The following is an 11,909-nucleotide window of genomic DNA, read 5'->3' as shown; positions in this document are numbered from 1 at the left end:
ATCTAAGGATTAGATTGGGCTAGCAAGGATGTGGATGCTCCATGCAATCGTTACGGGGCGAGTTACTATTGCTAAGGATCTATTTGTTTTTACATTTCAAAAGCGTTTTTGAAAAAAAATGAATTTTTTTTTCTTTACTTGAAATTAATATTTTTTTGGTATTTTTAGAGTATTTTGATACGTTGATGTCAAAAATAAATTTTTAAAAATAAAAAAATATTATTATAATATATTTTCGAATAAAAAATATTTTTAAAAATAACAACAATCACACCTCTAAGTAGCCTCTCAGCCTTCTTTGACTTATATACCATTTTACTCCACGCAATCGTTATAGAAAAAACACTGGGTTTGTAGCTATTGGACTAGGTCAATTATCCATACTACTGGGCCCATTACCACTTTTTTTTTTCTTGAGAAAAAGGCCCATTACCACGTTGTAACAAGGGCAGCCGTATCCCCTTAAATTAATAAGAGACCCTTCTTCCTCCTGCTCCGACTCTCTCTCTAACATCATCTGGCTGAGATCAAATAGCCGAAGAGACTAGAGGTGCACTGGTTCAGTGCACGAGCTTTAAGATTACAACTTATAAGTGCTGAAAATTTCTTCAGTTCCTTGTTGTATTTCGTCAAATTCTTCTCTCCCTATATCCCGCTTGTCTCAATCTTCTCCGGAACACAGAAAACGGAGAGACCCCATCTGCGACCATCTCATTACTGCTCCAGGCATGACTTCCTTTTAAATCCCTAATTTTAAATTTCTTTTTTTTGTGCAATGAAACATCCAAATCTCTCTCTCTCTCTCTCTACTTAGGGTTTGGTTTAGTTTTGTTCAATTTACTGAAAAATTGATTAGATTCGTCAGTTTTTTTCGTGTGTGGCTAATTAGGTTTCTGATTTATAATACAATTACTGAATTTGGACAGATGTATAACGGAATCGGGTTACAGACCCCGAGGGGGTCGGGTACAAACGGTTATATCCAAACAAACAAGTTTTTCGTGAGGCCGAGAACCGGCAAGGTAGCACATGATACTAAGGGTTTCGAGGGAGATCAGGGGACTGGTGGGATTACCAAGAAACCCAATAAGGAAATTCTTGAGCATGATCGCAAGCGGCAAATTCAGCTCAAGCTTGTTGTGCTTGAAGACAAGCTGATTGAACAAGGATATACTGATGCTGAGATTGAAGAGAAGCTTCAGGAAGCTAGGAAGACTTTGGAAGCTGCATCCGAAGAGAGTGGGGGACTTACTGCCTCTGACACAAAGTAATGAATCTATGGACTTCTTAGTTTTGTTTTATTTTCGATTTCCAATAATTTTGATGCTTATGATGCCATTCATTCTTTTGTCAATTTGTTTTATGCATAATTTCTATTATAAGATTGACTCTGTGTGTAAGTTTGATGGTTTTATGTGGGGTGGATGTGCTGGTGACTTGATAAACATGTATAAAAGCAAGTTCGTTTTAGGGTCTAGGTGCTTGGATTGTTTTGGAGACAAACTAAGGAATTGTGTTTTTCTTGATGGTCGCAGGTTTGAGTTATGTTTCAGTTTTAATGTTGCATTTGGCACTGTCTTGTTTTGACTGGGAATTTGTGTGGTCTAGTTGTTCTACTTGTACAAGTGCTGTGTATGGTTAGATGCTAATATGTAGTTTGGACGTGTTTGAGTAAATTATGTTGTTTATGGTACTGTTTTGGTCCTGTATATGTTATTGATGTTATAAAATTTAAGGTATTTGTATCTTGCTGTGAGGAATTAATTGAAAGTGTGCCGGTATCATATGCTGTTAATGGAAAAAACAAATTTATGAAGGGAATAGGCACATTAACCCCATCTATAGCCTGTTTATGGTTATTGGAACTGATTTTAGTGACAGCTTAAGGCCGTTCTTGGTAGTTGAAATTTTAAAAATTCTGATGAAATGCACACACGCCCTCACACATTTATATTCGTTGGATTTGCTGACCTGCCCATTCTTTGGGCAGTTTAGTGTTGTGTCCAGTTTTTTTGGGACAAAAATATCCCCATATCTCATTTTATTTAAATAATGAAGTGAGGATAACTTCATGACTTACGCTATAGAATCTCCTACTGTCCCATCTCACCTTTCTTTTATCTTGTTCATTTATCGTTCATATCCGTATCGAGTTCAACCCCATGAATATGGATAAACTGGATTTATTTGGGTTTCTATTTGGTTTGATTAAGAACATCCCATATTTCTTTTGTTGTTCATAGCCAAGGTTCACATTAAGTTTGGTTTGCTGTAAATCTATCTTGCACCAACTCTGCAACTATGTGAATACTTAATATTTACAATGTTTGTTTTGAAAATTCAAAGAGGATATCTTTAGAATGGGGCTTAACACAGAAAATATAGTTTCTTAGTTTAGATTTTGTAACTTGGCTTTTAATTTAGCAGCATGTACATGAAGGATATAGAAAATGGTTTTTGAGCTTTTGGCTCTTATCAATTAAAATTGACAAAAAAGCATTTGAATTCAGCAGCAGCAAGCCAAAAAATGTTGTTCGGCCTCTAGCATTTGGCTATATTTTACTGAAGAACTCGTAGATACATATATAATTGAAAGTGACTATAGATGATAGATGTTGAAGGAAACAATTTTGAAGTTACAAAATTATCCATGTTTAAATCATTTACATAAAGAAACATAAAGGAATATTGCTGTCATAACCTAACAAATTGGACACAATGCTAACCTGCCCACTCTTTGGGTGTGTTGGCAAATCCACACACACACACACACACTACTTTGTGTCCTAGTGATGTGATAATGACTTTAATGTGTTAATCAGGGTTTCAGATACGCAGTCCCATCAAATTGCTGCTAGGAAGGAAAAACAAATGGAAACATTAAGGGCTGCTCTTGGTATACGAATGTCTGAACCAGATGAACAAGGCATTGATGGGACTGATGATGAACTAAGAAATAGTCGGAAGAATGACCCAGGTGAAGGAAGCAAGTGGAGTGAGAAACATGAACATGCCTTTTTGGATAGAGAGTTCACCCGCAAGAAACATGTGGCTGAAGATCTTGAAGTTGAGAAGGATGAAAATAAAAAGGGTGTTAAAGCCTTGAAAAATAAGAAGAAAGAAGATGAGTTTGACGAGTCAAGGCACCACCGGAAGGAAGAAAGCAGGAAGAGAAGGCATCGGGATGATTCTTCTGATACAGATAGCAGTGGGAAGCATGCTAAAGGAAGTCGCAAGAAGCATAGTAAAGGTAGACGAGGAAGGGATCATGAAACTGAAAGTGATTCTGACCATGGCAAGAAGAAGAGAACATCGACGAAGCACAAGAAAAGCAGAAGACATGACAGTGGAAGTGATGATTCTGCTACTGATGACGAGACCGATTCCGACCATGGCAAGAAGAAGAGCAGAATTTCTGAGAAACTCAAGAAAAGCAGAAGATCTGGTGATAGTGATGATTCTGCTACTGATGATGCGGATGATGTTGGCCTGGTTAATCTGCATCAGGAAGTTGAGAAACACAAGAAATCTCGTGCAAGGCATGACTCTGATGATAATTCTGGTTTTAATGATCGTTGGAATGGTGACGGCAGTAGACATGGGAATGGTCGCAGAATCAGTGAAGGTGATAGTGAATCCGATCTCAACAAAGTAGGAAAGCATAGAAGGGAATTGACAAGTAGGAGTCACAAAAGGAATGATAGTGATTCTGATGGTAGTGGTGATGAGAAATTAGAGAAAATTAGAAGTAGGAGGAGGCATGATAGTGATGAAGAAGATCCTGATACAGTTTATGGTAGGAAAGGGAAGAAAATTGTTGAGGAGATGCGAGGTTCTCTGAAAGATGATAGTGATGATAGCAAGAGCACTGATTCTGACAGCAGTGCTAGTGATGATGGGCATGGGAAAGCCATGAAGAAAAATCTCCTAGACAAAAGTGGACGTGGAGATCACAGGCAGATAATTGACAAGAAGCTAGATTCTCTGGATGATGTCAGTGAGGATAGCAGGAGAAGCAGTGATTCTGGCAGCAGTGGTAGTGATTACAGACATGGAAAACCTGTGAAAAAGACTCCTGCTGATAAAAACAGAAGTGGAGGGGGGGATGGTGGTTATAACAAAGGTGGTCGAAGTGGTCGTGAATCCTTTCTAGAAGAGAAGGGTTCTAGACCTGCTGATCTTGGCCGTGGTGATAGACCCAGAGAACTGTACCAATCTTGTAGAGAAGCTGTGGACAAAACCAACCTTGATATTCAAGCAACGGGGAGGAACAAAAGGAAACTTGATGATTCAACTAAGGATGAGGAGCATGAATCAAAGTCAAGAAATCGAACAGTTGGAAAAGAGGAAGGGCATGACATTGATCGTAGAGCATATCAAAGTAAGGATGATCAGAGGGGTGATTCTTCTAAATTGGTTAGATCCAGAGGGCGTGATGATGATGTTGGAGATACACGTAAAGAAGATGAACCACGACGTGGAAGTAGGAATGATCAAGAATACAAAGAGCGTGGAGGGGAGAAAAGACATGCCAGGGATGAGGAGGATCATAGAGGGAGAAGATACCAGAGATATGAAGAAGAGGACGATGACTACAGAAGGCATGGAAAGAATGAGGTAGATCAGCGATATGGAAGTAGAAGGCACGGAAGAGGGGAGAAAGAAGAGCAAGGAAGTAGAGGTCATGAGAGGGACAAGCAGATAGATCACTCCAAGAGGTCTAGATATGACGATTCTCGTTTTAGTGAGAGGAAACGGTATGAAAATGACAAGCGTGATGATGATCGAGTCAGATATAGAGATTAAAAACTGGTCATCTTTTGGCAGCGCATAACTGGTCAGTTTCTCTTACAGAGTTAAAGCTTTGGTTGTGTGTACAACCTGAACTGAATTTTTGTTTAAATGTTCTGAAAACCTTGAAAAAATATATGTTATGCTATGCATGTTGGATATAGAGAGAAGAATAAAAATGTATTTAATGCAAAACATGCCACCGCTCAGAGTGTTAATTTGTTCTTGCAACTTGTGAGATTTAGGTTTAGATTTGCAAGACCTGAAAGGCAGTGGTTCTCTGTAACCAAAAAAACTCAAATAGTTATCAGCGATGGTCCCTTTCAAATAAGCATGGAAAATTTGTGATGTGGAGATTTAAACTTCATCGCAAGAAACAGTATATGAAGTCCCTGTAAATAGAAAAGCACATTAAGGTTGACTTGGAACTCAGCATTATCCCTGATAAAATGTTATCAATGTCATTTGATATCCCAGGATTATTACATGCTAGCATTTTGAATTTGTTTATGGCAACATGCTTGATTATTAATGTGCCCGCCCACTCTCTTCTTATGTTACCAGAATCATTGGGCTAAGCTCTACCACTGAGGATCCAGCTATTCATATTTCGTATGAGCGAGTTTACGATGTTTAATTTTTCTAATTGTCTTATGCAGTTCAATTATACAAACAGTAATATGTTGCCGGGATGGACCCCACTGCTGATGTATTTTAATGTTTATTGCTAGCTTCATTTGCTTAGAAAACACCTGCTAGAGTTTCTTCACCGTATGAAATTACACTACTCTGTCAGTCACAGTTTGCTTGATTGTCCATGGAGTTCCTTTTTTCCCATACTCATCTTGAAGACTCGTTTCAGGTTAAGCCATGGAGAATCTTAGCCGGATAAAATCGTTACTGGAGCCAGGGTGCTAGAAAGTGGAAAGAAGTCTGCTCCTTGAGATTGCTCAATACTTGAAGAGTAGTAGTATTTTGTTGATTCAATGAAGAATATCCTCCCTAAGTGTTTGTTACGACTTGTTATTTCCGGTGGTAAGGATTGGGTTATTTGACTGCTAGTGATTGTATGCTTGTAGCTTTGATATTGGGATGCATGCTTGCCTATATACAGGCAATGCCTCTATCATGTGTGAATGCTGTGCCCTCAGATTGACCAATAAGATTTTGTTATATCATCAAATTATTATTATTATTATTTCGGTTCTTAAAATGCAATGTGGTACAATTGTCTGGAAAATCCATCTTGCAGTTGTCGAAAAGGAAGTAGCCATATTTTGCTTTTATTTAAGGTCAGGCAGGAAATAGGATAAGCATCCATGTCTAGTCTACGAGCTAGTTTGACAGTGTGGTTGCGGGTGTTTTTTAAATAGCTTTTTGTGCCGAAATACATGCCAATGATGTTTTTTTATTTTTTAAAAATCATTTTTGATATCAGCACATCAAAACGATCCAAAAGGTACAATCCACACTCAATTTTAGCAAAAAAAAAAAAAAATTTAAAATTTGATGAAACGCAGTTACAAACGCAATGCCAAACGGTCTCGTAGAAGTGCGAGCGAAGAAAATATGAGCTCATTTTCAGCAAGCAGCAGAGAGTGAACTCTGCTTGTTGTCTGTTCTTGTGGTGGATGAATTATTTTTATATTAATGAGGTTTGTTTTTTTTCTTTAATTTTCTAGATTTAAATATAGAGACTAGAACTTAAATGCATTATATACTAATATAGAGTGGGTGTTCTTAATATGTTATAGAGATAGAGAGAAGCGTAGTTTGAGTTGTTATGTAAATTTATCTTATTATTTTTATCATCTAATAAAAAAAAACAAAAACTTTGGAGTGAATAAATAATTATTAGTAAATTGTTTAATTAAAATTTGACACTTATGTACTACACACTAATAGTTACTTGTATAAAAATTATCCATGTTCTTTAGTTGAGTGCCACTAACAAGTCATATACCAACTTGTAAAATAAAAAATTAAAGTCTAGTATTAATTTTATTTGGATCATAATTAGTAGAGAATCGGGCCAATAAAAAGAGTAATCCCATCTCTTGCATGATTCAAGAAATGTGATAATTGAATTTTTTTTAATTGAACACAATTTTCTATTTTAATCTCACATGTCCATATAATTATGACAAGCCAAATTTGTGTCTGTTTTATTTTTTTTTTCCTTTTATCCGTTGATTCTTGAAAAAAATTAATACACTCTCCTTTTCCTTTTAAACAAAATGATGGCTAATAAATCTCTGGGTTTTTAAAAATCTTAACAGGAGGTTATTTTTGACATTTAAAAAATCTATAACTAAGAATTTTAACCTCTGCCGTCAAGGAAATACAACTTCCTAAATTTATTAATAACCTGTGATCTTAGAAAACCTTTATTTATTTATTTATTCTATAGTTCTTGCGTACTTGTTGTCACATTTTGAAAGTCAAACACTGATAATTGAAGTTTTGTTTGGAATGCTATATTGTAATTGTTTTTTTAATTTTTATTTTATTTTTTGATCATTTTAATATGTTTGTATTAAAAATAAATCTTAAAAAATAGAAAAATATATTATTTTAATAAGAATAAAAATATTCTTAAAAAAATAACCGGCAGTGGCTCTTTAGGCTACCTTGCCAGGTAAAGTTTAGATTCTGTTGACAAGGGAGTCCAATAACATGGCGATATAGATCATCTTCAATTGCAAATTTGCTACCATGAACTAGTACCTTGTAATTTACTCTATCATACCAAACATGCCGAAAGTTGCCGAAAGTGTTAAGAGACTTAATGGCAAAGCAACAAAATATTTATGGCGAGTGGCAACTCAATGATAATGGTATTGAATGGAAAGACTGGAAAAGCTCGAATCTAGCATACCCAAGCGGGCGAACCTGCTCCCCCCCTCTAACTTGCTTTTGCTGGAGCAGAAAGTTTTACAATGCATCTTAGTGTAAACACTGCTTAAGAAAAGGCCTGATTTTACAGGAAATCTTACATTAGGAATAGGTGCCTTCATTACAAATCATATTTTGGCAGAGAAGTGCTTCTAATTTATATTTACAAAGAAGCAATCATGAGAGTGAACATTAAAATACATCCCTGAAACAACTTGTATACAGGTGGATCACATTTGGAAAATAGAACACAATCCTAGTATTTTTTTTTGTTTTAAATAGGACATTCTGCTTCAATTAGGCGCTGAACCCTTTGTGAAGAGAGCTCCATGAACCAGAAGGAAAGCTTACACAAGCTTGTGCTGATGCCTCGGCCATCTGTTCCTTTACAATTCCGGCATTGCAAAGGTTTGCAAGAGATCGCATGTGTTTCATCCCATACTGCGATATGGATCCACAGTGTGTTTCAAAAGTCCTCACCTGCATAGAAGAACAAGAGAGAAAATATTCTCAAATATGAAGATGAGTCTTTCAATGTCACCAGCTGAGCTTTGAGAACAAACAGGTTAGGAGGTGATAAAGCAGAGGCTGAGAACTGTAAAATTTTACCAGTGTCTTAAGGCAGACCCAGTCATCAACAAGAGGTTGCCCAGCAGGACGTACGGTGTTCAATACCTCTGAGGCCTTTTCAATTCCAAAGAGGAGCTTCCCAATAAGTTTTATGCTGTGGTCAATATGCATTCTATGTGACATTGCTTCAACAAACTGCTTCTGAGCTTCAACCTTCCTAGAAGAGCCTTCTGGGGCCTTGCGGTACTGCATAAAGAGCAGACGTCAAATAGAGTGAGATGGAACTAAAGCAGTTTTTTTTTATAAAAAAAAAAATACACGAAAAAACTGGTATATAAAAGTAGTAGTTAAGTGCATCTCCTCGCTGTGGCATCCAGTTAATCATATATATAAAAAGCAGTTATGACCCACAGCTGCTCACTGTCACAACTTATGCACAACATCCTGCGAGAAGACTCATTTGCTGAATATCCCCTACCTTAATGTTTTTTAAACCATGCAATATCAACAGCCACCGATTGAGCACCTCTCATTATTCGAGAGCTCAGGATCAGATTCTACTATTACCATACAACTTCCTTTACTTCTTGGGCTAACCCTCCTAATCTTTTAACAAAATTATCATAGCTCTCTTTCTTATTACAGCAGCCCAATCCATAGAGGGCATGACTTACAAACACATGAATACATAAAAAAAAAATTAATAGCAGTCTTTTAATTCGAAATGGAACAAAAGAGATAAGACAAACCTTAGTCCAGAAGTGGACGAGATCAGCATCACGCTGATTAACAACTTTAGAATGTGGCCTCAAGGAGTTCTCCTCCACGAAAGTGTAGTTATCATTTGCAGGGTTTGTACCCATATACTGGAAGAGGTCGTCCTTGCTAAGTCCAACATCACCATATTGCATGACATGGGAACCGTAGGGAGAATTGTCATAGGAAGTCCTCCTTTTTACCTGCACATGCACCATAATGAAATCATATGATTATGCAGGCAGATAAAATGCCATGTTTGCTCCTTAGTATATATTCAAAAGTACAAAATAAAAAGAATGGCCTGCAAACATTTACCAGTTCATATTGCTGGTGCAGAGTTTCTGTCCGTAAATTGTGTATGTCACTGTTCACAAGGTCAAATTATTAATTTTTTGTATATAAAATATCTGTCTTGGGACAATGAAACAACATTTGAATGTTTCCATGAACTTTCGAAAACATTTTTTTTTCAGCCCAGCAGAAAAAATGAACAGTGATTACTAGGTGAAGAGAATCTATCCAAGAGCCTACGCCACATTTCTGCCTTGACAAGAAGTAAATCCTTCAAGCCTGATAGATTCCCTTATTTACTAGGTATTGCTATTCTCTTATACTTAGATGAGTGGGTAAAACTGAATGATGCTTATGACAATTCAATACTTCATCACATCTAAACAGAAATAAAATTCAAAATTAACACCGTTCATACCTATCCTCCATCCAAGCAACACTGTACAAGTCACCCAAACAAGTTTCGTATTCTGGGGGAGGGCTAGGATACTCTCCAGGACAATAGGTTCCCCAACTGCTCTCTTCTGCATTTGATGCTGTGGTTGCATAGATATTTAGACCTTGAGGAAGAAGACCCTCAAAGATGCTTCCGGATTCACAGGCTTCAAGATAAAACACCTACAGTTTTACAGATATAGCCCATCAAAATTTCTTTTATTTTGAAGTTGACTAAACTAACTCATAGTGCTGCAAGTGGAAGTTCAGCTCGTAATTACCAAGCTTTTATAGGTTCCGGATGCATGCTTCTTTTTTAAGACATCAATCAAATCATCCGCATAAAGGTAAGGATTGGTAGGCATCCCTGATAAAAATCCATCCACACATGAACGTCAAGCAGTTTGTTTAATATAAGACCTTAAGAATTCCTATAAACGACATGTATTTCAATAAATACAAACTAGCGATGATAAAATACAGTGACAATAACATTTTTGGAACAGTTTCCAAAATAGTACTTCATCGATCACAAGTTATACTTTCATTTTAGAATCTGGGACTGGAACTAAGAGTTTCGGTTTCTTGAACATAAAATAAGGCAGAGAAAATTTTGTTATTATGGCGCGGCCTGTCACGTGCATAAGCATGCAATGATCAGATAAAAACCAATAAGAAAATCCTAAAAATTCCCGATCAAAATAAATAAGAAATACACCATGATCATCGGTATATAGAAAATGAAACTAACCTAGCACCCCAGGACCTCCATGATCAGTATAATAAATGAAAATATGGTCATTGGGCCCACTATCAATAACTTTTCCACTGCCCCCGGTAAGAGCTGTCTTGTTTCCAAGGATAGCCGCAAAAAAGTTTCCAACGGTGACATCTGGACCAGTATAATCCTGACACAACAAAATCAAAATCAACCCATGAGTGCTGAAGCCACAAAATTTACATCTACATGAAAACAAAAAAAAAACCCTTACCTTTGGAACTCCTTTATAAACATCTTCTCCTTGGGGATTGTTGATGATGACTCCAGGCCTTGGGTTCTCTGGGTTATCAGCAATGTCATCGTACATGAAAACTATTATATTTTCTTCTTTCAATCCACCTTGTCTCAGCAGTTGATATGCATGACAAACATCTGCCTGTAAAAATAATAGGAAAAAAAATCTAATTGATCAAACCATTTAATTACATGTAGCTGTTCAGTAAAAAATTATAGTGATTAAGACCTGGTGCCGGTAATTCCAGTAACCGTTAGATCCGGCAAGCAAGATGGCCCATCTAGTTCCGGAAGAATCATCATCACTATTATCATCATTAAATTTACCGGGACGGAAAAACCTAGAAGCCTCCGATGGCAACCGGAGAACGTCACCAACGATGTCTCGGACACCGACGGCGATACCACAGAAAGAAATAAGAAGAAAAATTACGCCGGCAATGAGTCGCGTCATAATCGGTTTTCCGGTTAGAAAAAAAAGGGAGGGGTTTGATAGGTTGGTGTCAAAGCATCTGGGGCGAGGTCATGAATTTATATTATTAGATAGTGGGTAAATTGGTAATTCAAGTGGATTGGATTCTTCATAGTTCATACTTGGGTGGTCCTTGTGAATCTAACGGCCAGGATTTAATTTGTTCCTATGAAGGAGGAATCTCATTATAGGGATATAGTAGAGGCCAGGGCGATCGACAGAATTACAGATGTATCCTGCTTAGGGAATTATAGCGTGTAGCTAATCTTATTGTGAGGTTTTGATCAGAGGCTGCAGAGACTGACAGTTAGTTTGATTTTGTCACTGTTTTGAGATACCAGATATGAAATTATTGGAGACAGATATAATATAACTAATGACAAAAACTAACTATTTTTAATATAAAATTATTTCATGTATTTTTTTTTAATTAAATATTTTTCTATCACTTTTTTATTATATATTTAATATTGTGATGTAACATGTTTTTTTTAAATAATTTATATTTAAAAATATATAAGAATACTTTTTTATATGTTTTTGAATCCAGCACGTAAAAAAATTAGAAATCACTAAAACAACGGCTAGAAAAATTATTTAATATTTTTTAAGCTAAATATATTATTAAAATATATCCAAACGTATTTTCAAACACAGAAAGAGACCGCGGCTTGCAAAATC

At 36.4% G+C, this 11,909-nt stretch overlaps 2 protein-coding genes across 2 annotated transcripts; one reads left to right on the top strand and one right to left on the bottom strand.

Moving 5' to 3' along the window:
* Nucleotides 1-480: 480 nt before the first annotated feature.
* Nucleotides 481-5,991, top strand: LOC7470720 (uncharacterized). Its single transcript, XM_002309481.4, has 4 exons — nt 481-726; nt 927-1,267; nt 2,823-4,837; nt 5,654-5,991. Exons 2-3 carry the CDS (start codon nt 927-929, stop codon nt 4,804-4,806), a joined length of 2,325 nt encoding a protein of 774 aa, XP_002309517.3. The 5' UTR covers nt 481-726; the 3' UTR covers nt 4,807-4,837; nt 5,654-5,991.
* Nucleotides 5,992-7,753: 1,762 nt separating this feature from the next.
* LOC7462273 (vacuolar-processing enzyme) lies at nt 7,754-11,274 on the bottom strand. The gene is made up of 9 exons (XM_002308544.4): nt 10,986-11,274; nt 10,734-10,898; nt 10,493-10,649; nt 10,023-10,108; nt 9,725-9,924; nt 9,331-9,379; nt 9,006-9,215; nt 8,296-8,502; nt 7,754-8,166 (listed from the first exon to the last, which is right to left on the bottom strand). The coding sequence occupies exons 1-9, from the start codon at nt 11,208-11,210 to the stop codon at nt 7,984-7,986; spliced, it is 1,482 nt and encodes a 493-aa protein (XP_002308580.2). The 5' UTR covers nt 11,211-11,274; the 3' UTR covers nt 7,754-7,983.
* Between the last annotated feature and the right edge of the window lie 635 nt (nt 11,275-11,909).

Source organism: Populus trichocarpa, chromosome 6, assembly GCF_000002775.5.
Source record: "Populus trichocarpa isolate Nisqually-1 chromosome 6, P.trichocarpa_v4.1, whole genome shotgun sequence".
NCBI lineage: Eukaryota > Viridiplantae > Streptophyta > Magnoliopsida > Malpighiales > Salicaceae > Populus > Populus trichocarpa.
This window is presented reverse-complemented; position numbering and strand designations above follow the sequence as displayed.

What these genes read in the sequence shown, in the direction of transcription:
- LOC7470720 (XM_002309481.4), top strand. Translation starts at nt 927, where the DNA reads ATGTATAACGGAATCGGGTTACAGACCCCGAGGGGGTCGGGTACAAAC. An exon ending in CTTACTGCCTCTGACACAAA is followed by an intron (nt 1,268 to 2,822) that starts GTAATGAATCTA and finishes TGTGTTAATCAG; the next exon opens with GGTTTCAGATACGCAGTCCC.
- LOC7462273 (XM_002308544.4), bottom strand. Translation starts at nt 11,210, where the DNA reads ATGACGCGACTCATTGCCGGCGTAATTTTTCTTCTTATTTCTTTCTGT. An exon ending in CCGGAACCTATAAAAGCTTG is followed by an intron (nt 9,925 to 10,022) that starts GTAATTACGAGC and finishes GTAAAACTGTAG; the next exon opens with GTGTTTTATCTTGAAGCCTG. An exon ending in TCGTCCACTTCTGGACTAAG is followed by an intron (nt 8,503 to 9,005) that starts GTTTGTCTTATC and finishes CTCTTTATGCAG; the next exon opens with TACCGCAAGGCCCCAGAAGG.